Raw genomic sequence first — 25193 nt, 5'->3', positions numbered from 1 at the left:
TCAGCATCCAGGAGGAAACACATCACAGAATATAATATATTTTCTGACGTTTATGATTCAGCGTCCAGGAGGAAACTGTAAGATCACAGAGACATAATAAATAAAATATATTTTCTAATTATATGTGTAGGATAGTCTGCTCCTATAGGACACTATCCTGGGGGAGACTGCGATGGACAGAACTTGTGTTTGTTTTAATGTTAACTATTGTATGTACTGTATATTTGCTTAATTGTCCCTTGTGGGAAAATGCATGATTAAATATTAACACCTTGTGATTGTGCGTACCGTAGTATATTGTCACTACGGTGTATTTTCATCTAATGCTAACGTGCATCACTGTAAAGAATATACACATTTTCTAATGCTGGAAGGAAATGAGAGGAGACGTTCCAGTTTTAGAACACAAATACATCCATTTTAATTTGAGAAAATACAAAAAGAAACCATGTACAATTTATGTACAAACTTTTTGTACAAGACAGTATATTTTCAGCTGATTATATTTGACAGAGTCAGGTAGATCTACCCAGCACCATCAAATCCTCCATGTATCCATCCAAACTAAGTAGACTGCTATGTGAAACTCCTGATTTCGGCAATGACCATGTGCCAAAGAATCAGATATGTGACGTGTGAGAGCAATGTCCTGAATTCCACCCGAACTGATAGGCAGCCCACCCTCCAAAATACTGCAAGTTTCTTTTTTTCCTAAAAAAATCAACAAAAATTGCCACCTGCAATTTCAATGTGTTGTTAAGACTTAAATCCCCCCATAGTTTTATACATTTTATTACATCTAGTACATTTTCCAACAAATAAGTTATTTTATCCATCCTTTACAGTAACAAAATAGATAAACAAAAATATGTAACATACTGTAACAGTGATGTGTGACGTTTCCTAGTCCTGACTATCTTAAGCGGACAAAACACTCCAGAGCACATGAAACAGCCTGGCCTGTGCTCTCTGTGCATCCTTCAGTCATTCAGACCTTCTACCACACATGTTTTAACATCTCTCCCTGCAGTCGCCTAACAACAAGATAGGTACCTTAAGCTACAGACAATACGACCAACACAGATGTATGATACTTTGAGGGTTGATGAGCCCCATGTCCCTGCCCCATGGTCCCTCCTTTTCAATGCCACTTTTCGCTATAGTGGGTCTTGAAATGGGCCCTCTTGACCTACAGCACTGCCTGGCACTATACTGGCATGGGGGCATTGATGGCTTGGATGTTCTCCACGCCAGTATAAGTCACATACATTTACTTCCCTTTCTGAGAAGAATTAACTCATTCTACTACTCATTCCGAGTTAGTGAGTCAGTGAATGACTGAATGATGCTTGTTCAACAACACTTTCCATGGCGCTTCAAAACACTAACTTTAGAGGCGTACATTGCAAAGACGTGTACGAACGTACGATATGGTCTACAGCAGTACCATAGATTTGTGGAGTATTTGTACCAAAAAGAGATACAGTTTAATGTAAGAACAGATTTCAGTCCAATGTCTTTTCCAGTTTGAGTCAAAACAGTCACACAAATTGTGGGTACAAGTATTGAAAATAAAAAAACATTCAGATATAATGAAATACACTGGTAGACTATTCTGTAAGTATGCATCTGTTTAGGTTGTGATTTGTTCCATTTGATTTGAGTAAAGTGATATTTATTTAAGTACCTCTGAATAAAAAAATAAAACTGTAAACAAATAATACAAATGAGTTCCAAACAATCCATGGATATTACTATGGTGACATACATGACGAGAGCTGACACAATGGAATGTAAACCCTGATAAAGAAACTATTTTAAGAAACTAAATGAAGTATGTTCTCTCTGTACTGTGATAAGCTTTGCTGAACTGGTACCAGCTTATGTCTGCACCTCTGTGATGGTTCATATAACCAGGTCCTGTTAAACCTGCTCAAGTCAAGTTGACATTTTTTTTCCATTTATGACAAAACAATAATTTTGTCCTTCGTCAATAGTATGTGTTATGAATCAAGTCATTGTCCGTGTCAAAGATGAATTCCTTGTTTTTCAGGCTAGTGAGTATATTATTAACAATCCAATTATATATACATTTTTACTCACATATTTTCTGAAAATAATTATACTTGCTACAAAGTGTTACAACAATGTAAGCACAAAAGCTTCAGAAGTTCACGTCAGGACAGAATGTTTATGAGCAGTCGCACCACACCCAATAGACAGACAGAAAGCTGAGGACATTTTGCTTCAGAAAAATCTATATAATGGCTGAATATACACAACATATTTAGACACAAATATATGTCCTTTTTTTGTCAAGAATGACAGGTCTTTAGAAAACATTATCTTAGTCTATAATATCATGGCTATCTGTTCAATGCAAACTACCTGATGATGTTCTAACAATCTGTCACATAGTTAGAAACACACGTCCATGAAGAGTGACATTATACATCCACAAAACAATACTTCAATGTGTCTCTCCTTACTAAGAGACCTAATTTAGGTCAATCATTGATAGTAGAGGTCACCCAGTTTTACTCTCAGAACAGAACGAATGGCTAAATGCCTCAGATAGGGCCTTCATGCACTTTTCCGATTGGCTTACTGTCGGGTATTATTTACACCCATTGAAACTCAAGTTTGTTTGTGATTGTTTACGTTCTGTTTATTTCAGACAAAAATATTCGTATTTGCTTACAGATGAAAATGAGCAGTACAATAAAATTTATCAATACAGCTACAGAGATCCTTCAACTAAGCCCATTTACGTTTTGAGGAGCACTCAACAGTTGAGACAGAAGCTCAGAGTTAGATCTCCTATACAATATTGACTTCGGGCTCTCATTAGATTTATGTTATCTATTATACAATATTGACTTAGGACTCTAGTCAATCTGTATCACTGAAGCGTTACAGATTGTGCGATAGAAATGTACATGTAATTTCCGATTGAGCCGACATATGCAGTGATGTAAAGTACTTAAGGAAAAATACTTTGAAGTACTACTTAAGTAGTTTTTTGGGGTATCTGCACTTTACTATTAATATTTTTGACAACAATTCACACACTTATCAAGAGAACATCCCTGGTCATTCCTCTGATTTGGCGGACTCACTTAACACAAACACCTACATACATTGTTTGTAAATTATGCCTGAGTCTTGGAGTGTGTCACTGGCTATCCATAAATAAATTAAAAACAAGAAAATGCTGCCTGGTTTGCTTAATATAAGGAATTTGAAATTATTTATACTTTCAAATATATATATTTACAACCAAATACTTTTACTCAAGTAGTATTTCACTGGGTGACTCACTTTTACGTGAGTCATTTTCTATTAAGGTATCTTTACTTTCACTCAAGTATGACAATAGGTACTTTTCCACCACTGGACATATGCAGCGTTTATCGTGAATGCAGTCTCTGCTAAAGTGGAAACATTGCCTTTACATTTACACCCAACTGTAATGTTGAACTTCAGCGATAATGGATTGAATAGCGCCCTAAATCACTATACTTTATCAGGGATAAGAGAGGGGACTTCTACTCTTCCTCAATGATGCATTTCTAATTATAAGCATTTCAGAATTGATATGAATCATTTTGGTATGATTATGTTAAATACAGTGATTCATTTAGAAATAAAATAATCTGATGTAATTATAGGCCTAATAATAATAATGGATTGCTTTCACAAAGTGTTTCTCACTACGTCATGTGTAAAAATAAGTACGCTCATATGAATATAAAATAATCATATTTGTATGTTTAAAGTATCTAGGTTAAGTTTTTAGTTGGTTCATTTGTGACACCATACCCTCTCCTCCCCAAGGCTGCAGCTCTGTCTGGGTTGCTCTGGATCAAAAACAAAATAGAAATGGTCCATTTTTAACACGCACTGTCTTGCGCCTGGACCAGAATGACATGAAGAACACAGGCAGTATTCTCCAGCGGAGAATCGTCATCAGTGGCAAAACTATGATTGAGCTTTTTCCTTAATGTCTACCAACATAGTGTTTAGAGGTGTCATGATCACATCAGGATTGGCAGCGGAGAACATCCAAGCTCTTTGCTGCCTCTGTTACCAACCCTGTGCCAGGCAGTGGTGGCTCTGGTCAAAGGAGGACCCACTGATGCCCATTTTACGCAATATGTGGCATTGTTTCTCCAAATTTCTCAACAGACAAAAAAATATTGAAATTATATGCTTATTCTTTTGTTCTTAAATAGGTTTGGGCTTAATTGCTTCCCTTACATTTTTAGGGCACACAGCTAATGTTTGTTCACATTTATTCAGCTCAATCATAGGTGTTGTATTACCGGTGATGTGACTGGGCATGATGGTGAGCATAGAAACGTGTTTGCTTAGTTCATTAGTTGATCGGCAACCCCCAGACAGAGCTAGTTCCGATACGTCTTTCATGTTTGAAGCCTTGATCCCACATGCTGCTCCCTCAGAGGCTGAACCACCATCACATACACACGGATGGAGAGATGACGACACTAATTAGTGCATTTAACTCAGATGTACCACAAATGTTTTTATTGAGGGGACACATTGCTGCCACGTACAGTACACACGTGCCATATGCAAGATGTGTACAAGGCTGTCCTTTCACTCAATTAACGTGTTCACAAGGGACGAGACAAAGTTGTCCATTCACCCCTTTCATGTTTACACATAAGGGATAGGACAAGATTGTCCTTCGTCCCGTTCATGTTTTCAGGTTAAGTTGATCATCTGCTCTGTATTGTTATAAAAGGGCTCAGGCACCATGCGATGATAGGAGCTTCAAACACGGTCAAAGACATCATTATGATCCATAGCCATTGTGATATCACCAGAACAGATGTAGGTACAGTGTAGCTATATACGGTCAACCAGCTTATCCCAGAACTATCTATTATAGTACTCTGAGTCTCAAGACAACTGATTTACAATATGATCTCATTCTACAGGACTTGAATGCATTCATTCAGATGATTACTCAACAGCATGTCGACATACAGTAGCATACCCTAAGCAGTGATGTAATGGATCTGTACACAGTACAGCTGTACACCTCTTCAAATGACAAGCAGCCTTTCTCTCGTTCAGTGAATCGACAACCAAAAGGTTGACATTTCTGTGATGGGTGTTGTTTTGGGGAGATGTCAATGTTTCCCGTAGACGTGTTGCAAAATAACGTGATCAGTTTTAGTGCAAATAGAACGGAAACAGACACGGTGTATGAGTGGCCAGCCCCAATGGCGTCTTTGGGAGATGTGGTGAACGATGAGCGAACTGCCTTGACGCTCATCCTCCAACAACAAGTAGTAACCTCAAAATACAGTAGCCATGGAGTCTGGTCACACGAAGAGGTGATGAACTATTGCAAATAATTACAGGAAGTACTTAATCTTCTCTCTTCAACTTCAAATAATTTCAAAAAGTGCTAAGGGGGAGGAAGTGTACAATCTTCATTAGATTGTCATTATGTACATCTCTATGGAAGATTTATAAATGAAACATGAAGAGCATGGAAGTAACATTACAGGTATACACATAGGAGGCCCCTTCCAGTTGTGGTATTTATGTCAAACCCTTGATCTGTAGAATGAGTGGGGACCAATTAATCATCATTATCATCCCTGTTCGCCATCTCTTATCTCCTTTCGTAAGAGTGTCCAGAATTCTCAAGAGTCATCAAGGGGGCCTGGTTTTCAACATTCATCTTCAACTTCTCTGATTGGTGGTATCAGACTGCTAGTGGATTTGTATTGGTTGACTTGGTTGGCCATGTGAGTGCTCCTGGGCTTGATCTGAATGTTCCGTGGGTAGGCATTTTCTGGTTCATCTGTAAACCATTTCTTTTCTGCGGAGGGATGGGGCAGAAACAGAGTGTTAGTGTTGAATAATCCATACGGTGTCATGTCATATATTCCTGTCTCAGTTTAAGTAGCCACCTTATATAGCATGAGGGATCATAGGTTTCAAGTCAGGTACTTCATTTCCTTCCAGGTAAAGTTATTTCAACTTTGGAGTGTGTGCATGTGGGTCTGTGTGAATGTAAGTGTGTGTGTGTGTTTCAGTCAACTTAGTGCTCAGGCAAGTGTGTTACAGCACAAGTGTTTGATGTTTTGAAACTATGCCTGAGGTGAAGCAAGATGTCTATCGCCTAAAACATGTCCATTTGAGGAGGTTTCAAGCCTACTCTACGAGAGGTATGATCTTTAGGTAATCAAATGTCTACAGTTCATGTTTGTATTATATAGTGTGTGATAAGCAACACCTTATCTCTCTGTGGCTCCAGTTGATAGAGTTATACAGAATCCGGATTACAACATATTTCTATCACTTGAACAACATCTGATCACATTCAATAGGAAAGAATATGTGCAAACACACAAACCTCTGACAATGCAATTTGTCTCAAGTTGAAATAAAGCAAACAAAAAAACATGATAAATAATATGTAAATTATACAAAATAGAGGCTCTGTCAGAAGAAAACAAAGAAAAGCGTAATCAGGTGAATTAGGGTGTGAAGGAGGTAAAACAGAAAGGCAGGAAGAGCCAATGCAGAGATGGTGATGGGCATGACAGGGAGAGAGCAGAGGCAGCGGCAGCCATTTTGCTTTCCATTTGTCCAAAAGCAAAACTTAAACTGAGGCATGATGACTTATCCTTAGAGGAAAATAGCAGAAAGACTATAAAACCTCCCCTTGTCATAACAATCTCCACAGGGACAAAGTTATGATTAGAACCCCACGTAAAGGTTGCTATTGTAATAGTAGGACATGCAGAATTGTTAACTTGCATACCTTGGCTCATTCTATTCATCCTTGTTGCACTTCAGAAAGAGAAGTAGGTCATCTAAGTAAGTGAGGTATTACAGTCTATACAAGGCAAATAACACGTCTCAAACACAATCACTGACCTGACTGGATCTCTTGCTGTACTCTACAGTATGTAAGCACTGACAAATATGACTATTTTCTAATGTAATCAAGGCCTCATTGCCAAAATGTAAAATGCTATTTCAGTTTCCGTCCTAAACTGACCCCAACCCTACTTGTCAGATGTTCCCTTAGCCCTGTTTATGTTTCTAGATACTGAACACCTACACTTCGCCTCCCGATGACACCATGTTTGAAAAGCATTGAAGGCAAATGCTAAGTGACATTTAAAATGATACTAAGACATTTCAATTGATCTGTTCTCTTTAAGCTTAAGAATGGACATTGATAAATTATCTATCACTGTTTAGGGAGTACTTAGTAGCATGATGTCTTTTCTTACCATCAAAATCAAATTCTCTGGGTAATTTTACAATTATTACTTCCTTATCATTTAATATAACTTCAATTATATATTATATTATGCAAAACACATCAACATTTAAAACAGAACTAAAAATAAGCATTTGAGATGGAGAAGTGGGACCATGGACATGCCATGTCTCAGAACAGACACAATAACCAGATAGATGTCGACAGATGGTTTAATGACGTTTATCATTCATGGACAATCATCTGAAACACCAGCTTCTCTGGTCAAAATGTGGTCATGTTGGGTAAAAGGTTTAGTCTACGTAAATCATGTTACATTCAATCCATAACCATGGCATGCTGTTGGTACGTATACTAACAAATAAGCAGGCTATACCAATATGAGTAAAAGTAAAAACATACTGCACAGTGCATTCTGAAAGTATTCAGACCTCTTCACTTTTCCACATTTTGTTACGTTACAGCCTTATTCTAAAATGAATCAAATCAAATCCTCAATCTACACATAATACTCCATAATGACAAAGCGAAAACAGGTTTTTATTATTTTTTGCAAATGTATTAAATATTAATAACAGAAATACCTTATTTACATAAGTATTCAACACCTTTGCTATGAGACTCAAACTTGACTGGAGTCCACGTGATAAATTCAATTGACTGGACATGATTTGGAAAAGAACACACTTGTCTATATAAGGTCCCACAGTTGGCAATGAATGTCAGAGCAAAAACCAAGCCATGAGGTCGAAGGAATTGTCCTTAGAGCTCAGAGACAGGACTGTGTCGAGGCACAGATATGGGGAAGGATACCAAAACATTTCTGAGCATTGAAGGTCCAAGAAGGCAGTGGCCTCCATCATTCTTAAAAGGAAGAAGTTTGGAACAACCAAGACTCTTCCTGGCCAGACGGAAGCCACTCCTCAGTAAAAGGCACCTAAAGGACTCTCAGACCATCAAAAACAAGATTCTATGGTCTGATGAAACCAAGATTGAACTCTTTGCCTGAATGCCAAGCGTCATGTCTGGAGGAAACCTGGCACCATCCCTATGGTGAAGCATGGTGGTGGCAGCATCATGCTGTGGGGATGTTTTTCAGCAGCACGAACTGGGAGACTAGTCAGGATCGAGGGAAAGATGAACGGAGCAAAGTACAGAGAGATCCTTGATGAAAACCTGCTCCAGAGCGCTCAGGACCTCAGACTGGGGAAAAAGGTTCACCTTCCAACAGAACAATGACCCTAAGCACACAGCCAAGACAACGCAGGGGTGGCTTCGGGAAAAGTCTCTGAATGTCCTTGACTGGCCCAGCCAGAACCCGGACTTGAACCCAATCGAACATCTCTGGAGAGACCTGAAAATAGCTGTGCAGCAACACTCCCCATCCAACCTAACAGAGCTTGAGAGGATCTACAGAGAAGAATGGGAGAAACTCCCCAAATACCCAAGAAGACTCAAGGCTGTAATCGCTGCCAAAGGTGCTTCAACAAAGTATTGAGTAAAGGGTCTGAATAAGTATGTAAATGTAATATTTCAGTTTTGTATTTTTTAGAAATGAGCAAAAATGTCTAAACAACCAGTTTTTGGTTTGTCATTATGGGGTAGTGTGTGTAGATTGATGAGGGGGGAAAAACAATTTAATTCATTTTAGAATAAGGCTGTAACGTAACAAAATGTGGAAAAAGTTGAAGGGGTCTGAATACTTTTCCAAATGCACTGTACTATGTCTTATCGAGACAAAATGCCTGCCATGCCCGTCACCAGCCTGGTACAAAGACAACGTATTTTTGTTATAGAAAGACTTATGTTCCTTATCATCTTTCTGTGATATTTTGCGTTCTTAAAATAATGCTTAAATACAGGTTCAAAATACAGGTTCAGGTCGAAGGACATTTTTAAGACAGTTTGTCGGTGAAAGCAATGCATATCAACGTTTCCCCTTAGTTCCATTGATTAGATCATGGTACAGTAGCTATGGAGGTGGAGATGTCAGAGCAAGGACCACATGCTGATGGTTATGGAGCAAACATTGCACAAACATGATGTTGACATTGAGCACACAATCTCAGAAACAAAACCCAAATAAACATACAGACAGAGATAACCGACCCAAACAGTGACACCCACACTCTCCTTTTGGCCACAACCCACAGGAAACTTAGATTGAGAAAGAGAAGAAAAAAAACACACACACACACACACCTCCTCCACCTACTTCTGTTTGTGACCAGCCTCCCGAGCCTTGCTGCTGCGGTTCTGCCGGTTGGTGGTGGGGATGGAGTGGACGGACGAGCTCTTTTTGCTGGAGGAATGGGAGGAGTGGGAGCTGTGGGAAAGGCTGGTCCGAGACTGGCCCGCGTTGTGGTCAAACTGCATCAGACAGAAGATCAGGTCTGTGGGGACCAACTCAAACTCATACGGAGGGTTGGTGATCACATACCTGTATAAAGGAAAAGATAGGAGTTGGTAGAAAACAGAACAATACTGATTAGTCAGTGTATAATTAAGCAAATAAGGCCCGGGGGGGGGGGGGGGTATATGGCCAATATACCACGGCTAAGGGCTGTTCTTAGGCTCAACGTAATGCAGAGTGCCTGAATACAGCCCTTGGCCATGGTACAGTGCATTCAGAAAGTACTCAGATACCTTGACTTTTTCCACATTTTGTTGCGTTACAGCCTTGTTCTAAAATGGATTACATCGATCCGTTTCCTCATCAATCTACACACAATACCTCATAATGCCAAAGAAAAAACATTATTTTAAACATTTTTGCATATTTAGTGATTACAGCCTCGAGTCTTCTTGGGTATGACACTACAAGCTCGGCACACCTGTATTTGGGGAGTTTCTCCCATTCTTCATCCCGAAGCCACTCCTGCGTTGTCTTGGCTGTGTGCTTAGAGTTGTTTTCCTGTTGGAAGGTGAACCTTCGCCCCAGTCTGAGGTCCTGAGTGCTCTGGAGCAGGTTTTGTTTTTATTTTTAATACATTCACTTCATCACTATGTGGTATTATGTGTAGATTGATGAGGATTTTTATTTATTTAATCAATTTTAGAATAAGGCTGTAACGTAACAAAATGTGGAAAAAGTGAAGGGGTCTGAATACTTTCTGAATGTACTGTACATTGGCCATATACCACAAACCCCCGAGGTGCCTTATTGCTATTATAAACTGGTTACTAATGTAATTAGAGCAGTAAAAAAAAACTGTTTTGTCATACAGCCAATCGGTATTCAGGGCTCGAACCACTCAGTTTATAAAAACAGAAATAGAAAGTTAATAGGGCGTGGTTGAAAACTAATCCGTTACAAGATTTCAAAGCAGATTTATTTCAATAAAAATGTTTCTGTGTTAGAGGCCTGAAGTGGAAATGCATCTAGTTTGTAGAGTTATCTAATCACATAAGGGTCTACGATAAACAGTATAATACACTGCTCAAAAAAATAAAGGGAACACTTAAACAACACAATGTAACTCCAAGTCAATCACACTTCTGTGAAATCAAACTGTCCACTTAGGAAGCAACACTGATTGACAATAAATTTCACATGCTGTTGTGCAAATGGAATAGACAAAAGGTGGAAATTATAGGCAATTAGCAAGACACCCCCAAAAAAGGAGTGATTCTGCAGGTGGTGACCAGAGACCACTTCTCAGTTCCTATGCTTCCTGGCTGATGTTTTGGTCACTTTTGAATGCTGGCGGTGCTCTCACTCTAGTGGTAGCATGAGACGGAGTCTACAACCCACACAAGTGGTTCAGGTAGTGCAGTTCATCCAGGATGGCACATCAATGCGAGCTGTGGCAAAAAGGTTTGCTGTGTCTGTCAGCATAGTGTCCAGAGCATGGAGGCGCTACCAGGAGACAGGCCAGTACATCAGGAGACGTGGAGGAGGCCGTAGGAGGGCAACAACCCAGCAGCAGGGCCGCTACCTCCACCTTTGTGCAAGGAGGTGCACTGCCAGCGCCCTGCAAAATGACCTCCAGCAGGCCACAAATTTGCATGTGTCAGCATATGGTGTCACAAGGGGTCTGAGGATCTCATCTCGGTACCTATTGGCAGTCAGGCTAAGTCTGGCGAGCACATGGAGGGCTGTGCGGCCCCACAAAGAACCCACACCATGGGTTCTTTGTGTGTATAATCCCATAACTGCTAATATCATTATGGAAAACATCTGATGTTGTTACACCTTGACAAGTGAGAGGGGTGGATGCACCACTGACTGTCTCACCGTTTGGTACACTGGCTAGGTGTGGCAAGGTGAGCGTCTCTCAATCTGTAGATTCCGAAGCACAACATGTTGTATGTCTTCAATGCTTTACAGAACAAATCTCCATAGCAACCACCATCCTGGAAAACAACAAATGGCAAATCAAAAACAACATCAGGGTGTGTTGGCTTATAAAGTGCAATCATTTGTCTAAATTACAAAATAATCCAAGTTTTTGAAAATATCAAACTGCATTGCCCTGGATACATTCTGCTGTATGTTTTGGGGAAAGAACTTTCTTCATCCCAGAACACACACACAGCAATGCTGGGACCAAAAAACGAAAATTACCGACACCGCCTTCCTCTTACCAAAGCATTTTGCTTATGTCGGTCATTTTAGGTGATTTGGCTACACAACATTCCTGTAGATTGTTCTAGAACCGTTATTTGGTCAACAGTAATAGCCTATGCATTATGTTGATTCCTGCTCTGAAAGTATATGCCTGTCACCGGTTCGCTGTCGACAGCTGACTCTCCCTCCCTCTCCCCACTGTGTGCATGGAGGAGGGAGAGACACATTCTGACAAGCACAAGCATATGGTCGTTGCTCAAAATCCTATTGTAGGAAAAAGACAGTTTTCAAAGTAACTACTGTTGTTCTAGTTACAGAGAGGTATTTCTCACCTCTTAATATTGAGTTCATGGCACCACTTCACAACAGGAGTAGGCTTTAGTGTAGTAAGGTTTTGTTGCATCGCGGGCCGGAGCGCTTCATTTGCAGTGAATAGGCCTACATCAAGCAACCTAGGCCTAGCGCTGGAAAGTCTTTGTAGGACATTAGCTAAATTTACTGACAGATTAATCAATTAGCCTAATCAATCTACCTAAGGGTTTTGAGTTCCCACTTCTTCGGGTGGTGTATAATACAGCCTATAGGCCAATAAGCATAAAGATGTAGGGAAATTCTCTGAAGAGACAAAATGAAATCTGATCATTCTGGAGGTCACACATCAAAATATCAATCATGCATTTCCTGGATATGTTACATGAAATAGCTGACTTTTTGAATCATAGGCTACCATCTCAGCTGTCTTATTTGGCACTGGAAAAAACTATTCTATAGCCCTGCTGCTTGTAAAGTAACTGTCCATAGAATAAAGTAAATGATTGTTGTATTTGTTGTTATCGAGCAAACAGTTACATTTATCGCGATATTACTTTTTGTCCATATCGCCCAGCTCTAGCACCTCCCCCCAAAATAATGTATTATTATTTATCTCTGATTTATCATTATAGCAAAAAATGTGTTAATTATCGCAATATGGATTTTTCCCCCCATATCACCCAGCTCTAACACACACACTCCAGAACCCTCCTTCCTCCTCCTAAGCAGAGCACCCTTTGCGTGTTCTCTGTTCTTCACTTTGTATTAAGTGCCGCAAGGAGCCAAACAGGCGGGATGGGTGCTGCTGTCGAGTGCCAAAACCTGTCAGCTCCATTTAAACATTCACTTACCCCCAAGTCGGCAAAGGGCCCATCGTACAGGGCCAGTTGGGCAACACGACACCTGTCTCGGTTAGCCAGTGTCTGTGGCGTGCTGTAGCCCCCTTGCAGGGCGTTCTCCTCAGCCAGTAGAGCCTCTAGCTCTGGGGTGGCTCCCCCAGTCACCAGCGTCCGGATCAGGGTGAGGATATTATCGTTGAAGTATGTCTGCAGAGATAAGAGGATGTGAGATCCGTAAGTAAGGAGACGCCATTAGAGCCACAACGGTAGAGGATATGTGGCGGACGGAGAACGGGGGAGAGATGGAGAAGGGGGGAGAGGGGAGATAAAGGGGAAGGGATTGAGAAGGGGGGAGAGGGGATATAAGGGGGAAGAGGGAAGAGATGGAGATGGGAAGAGATGGTGGTGATAAGGGGAGAGATGGAGAAGGGAAGGAGGGGGAGAGATGGAGAAGGGGGAGATAAGATGGGGAAGAAGGAAGAGATGGAGAAGGGGGAGATAAGATGGGGAAGAAGGAAGAGATGGAGAAGGGGGAGAGGGGAGAAATGGGGTGGGGAAGAGGGGAGAGATTGGATGGGTGAAGAGGGGATAGATGGGGGGGGAAGAGGGGAGAGATGGAGAAGGGGGGGGGGGATATGGGTGGGGAAGAGGGGAGAGATGGGATGGGGGAGAGGGGAGAGATGGGATGGGGAAGAGGGGAGAGATGGGATGGGGAAGAGGGGAGAGATGGAGAAGGGGGAGAGGGGAGAGATGGGATGGGGGAAGAGGGGAGAGATGGGATGGGGAAGAGGGGAGAGATGGTATCGGGGAGAGGGGAGAGATGGGCTGGGGAAGAGGGGAGAGATGGGATGGAGAAGAGGGGAGAGATGGGATGGGTGAAGAGGGGAGAGATGGGATGGGGAAGATGGGAGAGATGGGATGGGGCAGAGGGGAGAGATGGGATGGGGGAGAGGGGAGAGATGGAGAAGGGGGAGAGGGGAGAGATGGGATGGGGAAGAGGGGAGAGATGGGATGGGGGAAGAGGGGAGAGATGGGATGGGGAAGAGGGGAGAGATGGTATCGGGGAGAGATGGGATGGGGAAGAGGGGAGAGATGGGATGGGGAAGAGGGGAGAGATGGGATGGGGAAGAGGGTAGAGATGGGATGGGGAAGAGGGGAGAGATGGGATGGGGAAGAGGGGAGAGATGGTATCGGGGAGAGATGGGATGGGGAAGAGGGGAGAGATGGGGTGGGGAAGAGGGGAGAGATGGGATGGGGGAAGAGGGGAGAGATGGGATGGGGAAGAGGGGAGAGATGGGATGGGGGAGAGATGGGATGGGGAAGAGGCGAGAGATGGGATGGGGAAGAGGGGAGAGATGGGATGGGGAAGAGGGGAGAGATGGGATGGGGAAGAGGGGAGAGATGGAGAAGGGGGAGAGGGGAGAGATGGGATGGGGAAGAGGGGAGAGATGGGATGGGGAAGAGGGGAGAGATGGGATGGGGGAATAGGGGAGAGTGGATGGGGAAGAGGGGAGAGATGGGATGGGGGAAGAGGAGAGAGATGGGATGGGGAAGAGGGGAGAGATGGGATGGGGAAGAGGGGAGAGATGGGATGGGGAAGAGGGGAGAGATGGGATGGGGAAGAGGGGAGAGATGGGATGGGGGAGAGATGGGATGGGGAAGAGGGGAGAGATGGTATCGGGGAGAGGGGAGAGATGGGATGGGGCAGAGGGGAGAGATGGGATGGGGGAAGAGGGGAGAGATGGGATGGGGGAAGAGGGGAGAGATGGGATGGGGAAGAGGGGAGAGATGGGATGGGGGAAGAGGGGAGAGATGGGATGGGGAAGAGGGGAGAGATGGAGAAGGGTGAGAGGGGAGAGATGGAGAAGAGGGTAGAGAGACGGGAAAGAGAGAGAGAGAGGGTGGAAAGGGAAAGGGGGACACCTAGTCAGCTGTACAACTGAAATGTGTCGTCCACATTTAACCAAACCCCTCTGAATCAGAGCGGTGCGGGGGGCTGCCTTAATCGGCGGTGGGTGGGAGAGAGAGAGCGAGAGAGAGAGACATCACAGAACATGTGGGAGTGAGCTCCTCTCTCTCTCATTGTTGAAAGATGAAAGTGTTTTTTTGGACCTTGATGGCCCACCTTTGCATGTCAAATGTGCCATTAAAGGGAACCTCAGCACTTACCTTGTTAAAAGATCTAATAAGCTCCTTGAAAATTTGTTTCGTGACACTTTATATGAGGAGTGGTGGCAACAACTTTCCTTTTGATGTCATTGGAGCTGGCAGCGCTGTCTGATCAATGTGGCATTTCATTTACCAACTTCTGCCTACTCCGTAATGCTGCTGCGCTGAGCAGAGCACTGCATCTTATCTGAGGCATCCATATCCGTTAAGTCTAACCCTTTACTTAACTCTGAGAGGCTGTGTCTGTCTGTGTCTCTGTGTGTCTGTGTGTGTGTCTGTCTGTCTGTCTGTCTGTTTGCTTCCAAAAAGTGCATTAGATCTGCAGTGTTTTGAAATGCATCTTTGCTACGTTTCACACTTATTTAAATCAAAAGCCTCTTCAATTCAACAGCCAGCTTTAGAGACAGCAGACATGGGTGCAGGTGAGTAGACACTACCAAGTATACACTACCAAGTATACAGTACTTAGTTACGACCTTTAAACTACTTTGTTTAAAGACCGTATGCACGTCTTACAGTAAACCCACTATCTGTGTCTTGTCTTGTGGTTGCTGACATCTTGTACGCAGCACTGGATTAACTCCTAACTGACTGAGTTCAACGCCAATCAATTTTAGCCCTTGACTGCTGCATTTTGCAACTGCTACAAAATGCAACTGTTACCCTCTAAAAAGGCTGCTTCACCCTACGACCTTAACAGCCACTAGCCTATGTAAATAAAAAAGGGATTAAAATATGGATAGAAAATATTTATAAATATGGATGAAATATAGACTGTTCACAAAAAGGAGAATTTTGGATTTTGGAATTACTGGATTCTGCGATAAACTTCTACCTAGTAAGATGTCAGACTACCTAGTAAGATGTTAGACTACCTAGTAACATGTCAGACTACCTAGTAACATGTCGGACTACCTAGTAACATGTCAGACTACCTAGTAAGATGTCGGACTACCTAGTAAGATGTCGGACTACATAGTAAGATGTCAGACTACCTAGTAACATGTCGGACTACCTAGTAACATGTCAGACTACCTAGTAAGATGTCAGACTACCTAGTAACATGTCAGACTACCTAGTAACATGTCAGACTACCTAGTAACATGTCAGACTACCTAGTAAGATGTCGGACTACCTAGTAAGATGTCAGACTACCTAGTAACATGTCAGACTACCTAGTAAGATGTCAGACTACCTAGTAAGATGTCAGACTACCTAGTAAGATGTCAGACTACCTAGTAAGATGTCAGACTACCTAGTAACATGTCAGACTACCTAGTAAGATGTCAGACTACCTAGTAAGATGTCAGACTACCTAGTAAGATGTCAGACTACCTAGTAACATGTCCGACTACCTAGTAAGATGTCAGACTACCTAGTAAGATGTCAGACTACCTAGTAAGATGTCAGACTACCTAGTAAGATGTCAGACTACCTAGTAACATGTCAGACTACCTAGTAACATGTCAGACTACCTAGTAAGATGTCAGACTACCTAGTAAGATGTCAGACTACCTAGTAAGATGTCAGACTACCTAGTAACATGTCCGACTACCTAGTAACATGTCGGACTACCTAGTAAGATGTCAGACTACCTAGTAACATGTCGGACTACCTAGTAACATGTCAGACTACCTAGTAACATGTCGGACTACCTAGTAAGATGTCAGACTACCTAGTAAGATGTCAGACTACCTAGTAACATGTCAGACTACCTAGTAAGATGTCAGACTACATAGTAACATGTCAGACTACCTAGTAAGATGTCAGACTACCTAGTAAGATGTCAGACTACCTAGTAACATGTCGGACTACCTAGTAACATGTCAGACTACCTAGTAACATGTCGGACTACCTAGTAAGATGTCAGACTACCTAGTAACATGTCAGACTACCTAGTAACATGTCAGACTACCTAGTAAGATGTCAGACTACATAGTAACATGTCAGACTACATAGTAACATGTCGGACTACATAGTAAGATGTCAGACTACCTAGTAACATGTCGGACTACCTAGTAACATGTCGGACTACATAGTAAGATGTCGGACCACCTAGTAACATGTCAGACTACCTAGTAAGATGTCAGACTACCTAGTAACATGTCAGACTACCTAGTAACATGTCGGACTACATAGTAAGATGTCAGACTACATAGTAAGATGTCAGACTACCTAGTAACATGTCAGACTACCTAGTAAGATATCCGACTACCTAGTAAGATGTCAGACTACATAGTAAGATGTCAGACTACCTAGTAACATGTCAGACTACCTAGTAACATGTCGGACTACCTAGTAACATGTCGGACTACCTAGTAAGATGTCAGACTACCTAGTAACATGTCGGACTACCTAGTAAGATGTCAGACTACATCGTAACATGTCGGACTACCTAGTAAGATGTCGGACTACGTAGTAAGATGTCAGACTACCTAGTAACATGTCGGACTACCTAGTAAGATGTCGGACTACCTAGTAAGATGTCGGACTACCTAGTAAGATGTCAGACTACCTAGTAACATGTCGGACTATCTAGTAAGATGTCAGACTACCTAGTAAGATGTCAGACTACCTAGTAAGATGTCAGACTACCTAGTAAGATGTCAGACTACCTAGTAAGATGTCAGACTACCTAGTAACATGTCGGACTACCTAGTAAGATGTCAGACTACCTAGTAAGATGTCGGACTACCTAGTAAGATGTCAGACTACCTAGTAAGATGTCAGACTACCTAGTAAGATGTCAGACTACCTAGTAAGATGTCGGACTACCTAGTAAGATGTCAGACTACCTAGTAACATGTCAGACTACCTAGTAAGATGTCAGACTACCTAGTAAGATGTCGGACTACCTAGTAAGATGTCAGACTACCTAGTAAGATGTCAGACTACCTAGTAAGATGTCAGACTACCTAGTAAGATGTCAGACTACCTATTAACATGTCAGACTACCTAGTAACATGTCGGACTACCTAGTAAGATGTCGGACTACCTAGTAAGATGTCAGACTACCTAGTAAGATGTCGGACTACCTAGTAAGATGTCGGACTACCTAGTAAGATGTCAGACTACATAGTAACATGTCGGACTACCTAGTAAGATGTCGGACTACCTAGTAAGATGTCACACTACCTAGTAACATGTCGGACTACCTAGTAAGATGTCGGACTACCTAGTAACATGTCAGACTACCTAGTAAGATGTCAGACTACCAAGTAACATGTCAGACTACCTAGTAAGATGTCGGACTACCTAGTAACATGTCTGACCACCTAGTAAGATGTCGGACTACCTAGTAAGATGTCAGACTACCTAGTAACATGTCAGACTACCTAGTAAGATGTCAGACTACCTAGTAAGATGTCAGACTACCTAGTAAGATGTCAGACTACCTAGTAAGATGTCAGACTACCTAGTAAGATGTCGGACTACCTAGTAAGATGTCAGACTACCTAGTAACATGTCAGACTACCTAGTAAGATGTCAGACTACCTAGTAAGATGTCAGACTACCTAGTAAGATGTCAGACTACCTAGTAAGATGTCAGACTACCTAGTAACATGTCGGACTACCTAGTAACATGTCAGACTACCTAGTAAGATGTCAGACTACCTAGTAACATGTCAGACTACCTAGTAACATGTCAGACTACATAGTAACATGTCAGACTACATAGTAACATGTCGGACTACATAGTAAGATGTCAGACTACCTAGTAACATGTCGGACTACCTAGTAACATGTCGGACTACATAGTAAGATGTCGGACCACCTAGTAACATGTCAGACTACCTAGTAAGATGTCAGACTACCTAGTAACATGTCAGACTACCTAGTAACATGTCGGACTACATAGTAAGATGTCAGACTACATAGTAAGATGTCAGACTACCTAGTAACATGTCAGACTACCTAGTAACATGTCGGACTACCTAGTAACATGTCGGACTACCTAGTAAGATGTCAGACTACCTAGTAACATGTCGGACTACCTAGTAAGATGTCGGACTACCTAGTAAGATGTCAGACTACATCGTAACATGTCGGACTACCTAGTAAGATGTCGGACTACGTAGTAAGATGTCAGACTACCTAGTAAGATGTCAGACTACCTAGTAACATGTCAGACTACCTAGTAACATGTCGGACTACCTAGTAACATGTCGGACTACCTAGTAAGATGTCGGACTACCTAGTAAGATGTCAGACTACCTAGTAAGATGTCAGACTACCTAGTAAGATGTCAGACTACCTAGTAAGATGTCAGACTACCTAGTAACATGTCAGACTACCTAGTAACATGTCGGACTACCTAGTAAGATGTCGGACTACCTAGTAAGATGTCAGACTACCTAGTAAGATGTCGGACTACCTAGTAAGATGTCGGACTACCTAGTAAGATGTCGGACTACCTAGTAAGATGTCAGACTACATAGTAACATGTCGGACTACCTAGTAAGATGTCGGACTACCTAGTAAGATGTCACACTACCTAGTAACATGTCGGACTACCTAGTAAGATGTCGGACTACCTAGTAACATGTCAGACTACCTAGTAAGATGTCAGACTACCAAGTAACATGTCAGACTACCTAGTAAGATGTCGGACTACCTAGTAACATGTCTGACCACCTAGTAAGATGTCGGACTACCTAGTAAGATGTCAGACTACCTAGTAACATGTCAGACTACCTAGTAAGATGTCAGACTACCTAGTAAGATGTCAGACTACCTAGTAAGATGTCAGACTACCTAGTAAGATGTCAGACTACCTAGTAAGATGTCGGACTACCTAGTAAGATGTCAGACTACCTAGTAACATGTCAGACTACCTAGTAAGATGTCAGACTACCTAGTAAGATGTCAGACTACCTAGTAAGATGTCAGACTACCTAGTAAGATGTCAGACTACCTAGTAACATGTCGGACTACCTAGTAACATGTCAGACTACCTAGTAAGATGTCAGACTACCTAGTAACATGTCAGACTACCTAGTAAGATGTCAGACTACATAGTAACATGTCAGACTACATAGTAACATGTCGGACTACATAGTAAGATGTCAGACTACCTAGTAACATGTCGGACTACCTAGTAACATGTCGGACTACATAGTAAGATGTCGGACCACCTAGTAACATGTCAGACTACCTAGTAAGATGTCAGACTACCTAGTAACATGTCAGACTACCTAGTAACATGTCGGACTACATAGTAAGATGTCAGACTACATAGTAAGATGTCAGACTACCTAGTAACATGTCAGACTACCTAGTAAGATATCCGACTACCTAGTAAGATGTCAGACTACATAGTAAGATGTCAGACTACCTAGTAACATGTCAGACTACCTAGTAACATGTCGGACTACCTAGTAACATGTCGGACTACCTAGTAAGATGTCAGACTACCTAGTAACATGTCGGACTACCTAGTAAGATGTCGGACTACCTAGTAAGATGTCAGACTACATCGTAACATGTCGGACTACCTAGTAAGATGTCGGACTACGTAGTAAGATGTCAGACTACCTAGTAACATGTCGGACTACCTAGTAAGATGTCGGACTACCTAGTAAGATGTCGGACTACCTAGTAAGATGTCAGACTACCTAGTAACATGTCGGACTATCTAGTAAGATGTCAGACTACCTAGTAAGATGTCAGACTACCTAGTAAGATGTCAGACTACCTAGTAAGATGTCAGACTACCTAGTAAGATGTCAGACTACCTAGTAACATGTCGGACTACCTAGTAAGATGTCAGACTACCTAGTAAGATGTCGGACTACCTAGTAAGATGTCAGACTACCTAGTAAGATGTCAGACTACCTAGTAAGATGTCAGACTACCTAGTAAGATGTCGGACTACCTAGTAAGATGTCAGACTACCTAGTAACATGTCAGACTACCTAGTAAGATGTCAGACTACCTAGTAAGATGTCGGACTACCTAGTAAGATATCAGACTACCTAGTAAGATGTCAGACTACCTAGTAAGATGTCAGACTACCTAGTAAGATGTCAGACTACCTAGTAACATGTCAGACTACCTAGTAACATGTCGGACTACCTAGTAAGATGTCGGACTACCTAGTAAGATGTCAGACTACCTAGTAAGATGTCGGACTACCTAGTAAGATGTCGGACTACCTAGTAAGATGTCAGACTACATAGTAACATGTCGGACTACCTAGTAAGATGTCGGACTACCTAGTAAGATGTCACACTACCTAGTAACATGTCGGACTACCTAGTAAGATGTCGGACTACCTAGTAACATGTCAGACTACCTAGTAAGATGTCAGACTACCAAGTAACATGTCAGACTACCTAGTAAGATGTCGGACTACCTAGTAACATGTCTGACCACCTAGTAAGATGTCGGACTACCTAGTAAGATGTCAGACTACCTAGTAACATGTCAGACTACCTAGTAAGATGTCAGACTACCTAGTAAGATGTCAGACTACCTAGTAAGATGTCAGACTACCTAGTAAGATGTCAGACTACCTAGTAAGATGTCGGACTACCTAGTAAGATGTCAGACTACCTAGTAACATGTCAGACTACCTAGTAAGATGTCAGACTACCTAGTAAGATGTCAGACTACCTAGTAAGATGTCAGACTACCTAGTAAGATGTCAGACTACCTAGTAACATGTCGGACTACCTAGTAACATGTCAGACTACCTAGTAAGATGTCGGACTACCTAGTAACATGGCAGACTGCCTAGTAAGATGTCAGACTGCCTAGTAAGATGTCAGACTACCTAGTAAGATGTCAGACTACCTAGTAACATGTCAGACTACCTAGTAAGATGTCAGACTACCTAGTAACATGTCAGACTACCTAGTAAGATGTCAGACTACCTAGTAACATGTCAGACTACCTAGTAACATGTCAGACTACCTAGTAAGATGTCAGACTACCTAGTAACATGTCAGACTACCTAGTAACATGTCAGACTACCTAGTAAGATGTCAGACTACCTAGTAACATGTCAGACTACCTAGTAACATGTCAGACTACCTAGTAACATGTCGGACTACCTAGTAACATGTCAGACTACCTAGTAACATGTCAGACTACCTAGTAACATGTCGGACTACCTAGTAAGATGTCAGACTACCTAGTAACATGTCGGACTACCTAGTAACATGTCAGACTACCTAGTAACATGTCGGACTACCTAGTAAGATGTCAGACTACCTAGTAAGATGTCGGACTAAATACAATTTTAAAAAGTGCAAAAAAAGTAATGTGCATACTAAGAACTGTGTAAATTGAGTAGCGTATACTTAGTAATGTCTACTCACTGCACTCATGAGAGAGTCCAGCACGCTGACCGCGAAGGCGGTTCCGCAGGCGAAGGGCTGTGTCAGGTAGAGCTCTGTGTCCGGGTCATCGTCATCATCTTGGTCCAAGAACTGAACGTTGGAGTCGTTCACTGAGGGGAGACCCAAAACAGAGTCAGAGAGAGAGAGAGGCCAAGGAGGGCACAGCACGCCAAACACACACAAACACGCCTGGGGACTTGAGAAGTAGAGAATCGCTGGGTGCCATAGCTAGGGCAAGGGTTCCCAAACTTTTTTTGTTGGAGAAATAGGAAGGTTAGATTTTAGAGTGCTTTTGAGCCAATATTCCTTTTTACTTGACTTACAACCCCAAGTCTTAGGCCCTGACCCAAACAGAATCATTCCCTTTAGTGGCTCCTTCAAAGACTCAATAGCATATATTCTCAACTGTCTCATGTCTTTAGGTATAGAAAAGGTAGTGATGTCTGAACCAAAGCGTTATGGATTTGGCATTCATGGTAGATGTACAGTACAATCCGTCATCAACAAACCATTTCTGCAGTTTTGAATCACATTCAAGACATGGATTTTACCTAGGTGTGTGAAGCACACCTCGTTCCACCATATTGTGCATGTTGAGGTGAGAAGATCATGCATGTAATGTAACATGCATTCTGGAGCTTCGTTGATATCTCAGATAAGAACATGGGTGGTAACATCGTTACCTATTGAGATATTAATGTATTTACCTTTTCCTGAAAGTCAAATGATTATTTAAAACAACAATAAAAAGATATATAAAGCTGTGGGGTAAATTCAAATAGGCACAGCCTGCTTTTAAAGATCAAAGTTATACTACATTCTGAAACTGTTAAGGATGATAGGAGTTCAAATCATAAATGGCTAGGGTTGAAACATCTCTATTGTCTGTCTAGAATACTGCTAACCAGAGGACAAGATCAAGAAGAACAATATAAAAACAAACTTCTTTAAAACCATTTGTAAAGATGCCTTTCCCTAATAGAACAGACTTTAGCCTCAGATGTGAGGATTTGCTTGCTAGTGCCAGTGGACAAGAGCCTGAGATCCAACTGTATTTGAAAAGCGCTTGACAACACAAGCCTTTCTTTGACCCCTTCAACATGAAGGCTTGAGGTCTGGAAGAAAGAAAAAAAGACCCCCCCGCCATAAAATACACAAAAACAACAACAACTCAACAGATTCAAGGGAACATTTGAGCTGTAGTTTTAAGTTTTTTTCCCAATCTGATTTCTTCCCAGGCTTCCTTTGTGCTGCGAAGGAACAGACATGTCAGTCAACCAGACAAGCGGGCTGATGATGCAAACAGGCCCGGGCTAAGGAGACTGAACCGGGGGGTAGTGGGGTGGGTGTAGAGGGGTGGGTGTAGAGGCTGGGGGTCAGGGATGGTGGGTGTGATATGAAAACAGCCATAGGGACAGACCAAGCAACTATCCAAGTGCAAGAGCGATGCTTTGAGAAAAGAATGCATGGGAAAAAATAAAAACATCACAGAAAAAAAACATTCAATAAAAAAAGGCCAAAACGAGACAGTAAATGTTCCACCAGAAACAGAGATAAAAAATGTAATTGTGTTCAAAGTGAAGCCATGGGAGAGTCAGCGAGGGCCTCGGCTGTAGCCTGATAGATCAAGACACGTGGATGAAGAAAGGAGAGTCATGGAGGGCCTCGGCTGTAGCCTGATAGATCAAGACACGTGGATGAAGAAAGGAGAGACAGCGAGGGCCTTGGCTGTAGCCTGATAGATCAAGACACGTGGATGAAGAAAGGAGAGTCATGGAGGGCCTCGGCTGTAGCCTGATAGATCAAGACACGTGGATGAAGAAAGGAGAGTCATGGAGGGCCTCGGCTGTAGCCTGATAGATCAAGACACGTGGATGAAGAAAGGAGAGACAGCGAGGGCCTCGGCTGTAGCCTGATAGATCAAGACACGTGGATGAAGAAAGGAGAGTCATGGAGGGCCTCGGCTGTAGCCTGATAGATCAAGACACGTGGATGAAGAAAGGAGAGTCAGCGAGGGCCTCGGCTGTAGCCTGATAGATCAAGACACGTGGATGAAGAAAGGAGAGACAGCGAGGGCCTCGGCTGTAGCCTGATAGATCAAGACACGTGGATGAAGAAAGGAGAGACAGCGAGAGGGAGAGAGAATTGCTTTGGCAATGTAAACATATGTTTCCCATGCCAATAAAGCCCCTTAAATTGAAATTGAATTGAGAATGGGAGAGTAAGAGAAAAAAAAAGAAAGAGTGTGTGAGAGGTGAGAGAGAGTGTGAGCGAGAGAGTGTGAGCGAGAGAGGTGACAGGCAGACAGGCAGACAGACAGAACTAAAGATCGGACGGCAGCGAGCAGAGGACAAAGGCCTGGCTTACCCAGCTCAGTTATCATTTGTATGTTGATTCCAAGTTTTTTTTCCTGACTGAATGAAACCAAAGGCAGTATTTTGCCAGGTTTAGCTAACGACAGTAAGACAGTGTGGAGCAGAGGGGGGAGAGACAGGGTCATTATTGGAACAGCTTCAAAGAGAAGAGAAAAATAAAAGCAACCTGAGACCAGTCATCAGGATTAGACAGACTGAAGCTGGTGTATGTAAAGGGAGCCGAGACATGCAACTACAGCACAAGAGAGGGACAGATGTGACTGACCCATACCACTAAAACATTCAAACACAAAGGGGTTACAGATATAC

At 42.3% G+C, this 25193-nt stretch overlaps 1 protein-coding gene across 25 annotated transcripts in view; it reads right to left on the bottom strand.

Annotated features, from left to right (window-relative positions):
• Positions 1-390: 390 nt before the first annotated feature.
• The window catches only part of LOC129836540 (calcium-activated potassium channel subunit alpha-1-like), a 361164-nt gene continuing 336361 nt past the window's right edge, over positions 391-25193 (bottom strand). For 7 of the 25 annotated variants that reach the window (XM_055902871.1, XM_055902872.1, XM_055902876.1 and 4 more), the window contains 7 exons: positions 24877-24960; positions 22489-22619; positions 13010-13204; positions 11514-11632; positions 9492-9716; positions 6809-6837; positions 391-5860 (listed from right to left, as the gene is read on the bottom strand). In XM_055902871.1, coding sequence (XP_055758846.1) covers positions 5709-5860; positions 6809-6837; positions 9492-9716; positions 11514-11632; positions 13010-13204; positions 22489-22619; positions 24877-24960 — 935 coding nt within the window. In that variant the 3' untranslated portion in view covers positions 391-5708. Of the gene's footprint in view, positions 5861-6808; positions 6838-9478; positions 9717-11513; positions 11633-13009; positions 13205-22488; positions 22620-24876; positions 24961-25193 lie in introns of those variants that run through there. The other 18 variants (XM_055902883.1, XM_055902894.1, XM_055902886.1 and 15 more) reach the window with 5 other exon arrangements.

The sequence above is a fragment of the Salvelinus fontinalis genome, chromosome 37 (genome assembly GCF_029448725.1).
Source record: "Salvelinus fontinalis isolate EN_2023a chromosome 37, ASM2944872v1, whole genome shotgun sequence".
In the NCBI taxonomy this organism is placed as follows: Eukaryota; Metazoa; Chordata; class Actinopteri; order Salmoniformes; family Salmonidae; genus Salvelinus; species Salvelinus fontinalis.
This window is presented reverse-complemented; position numbering and strand designations above follow the sequence as displayed.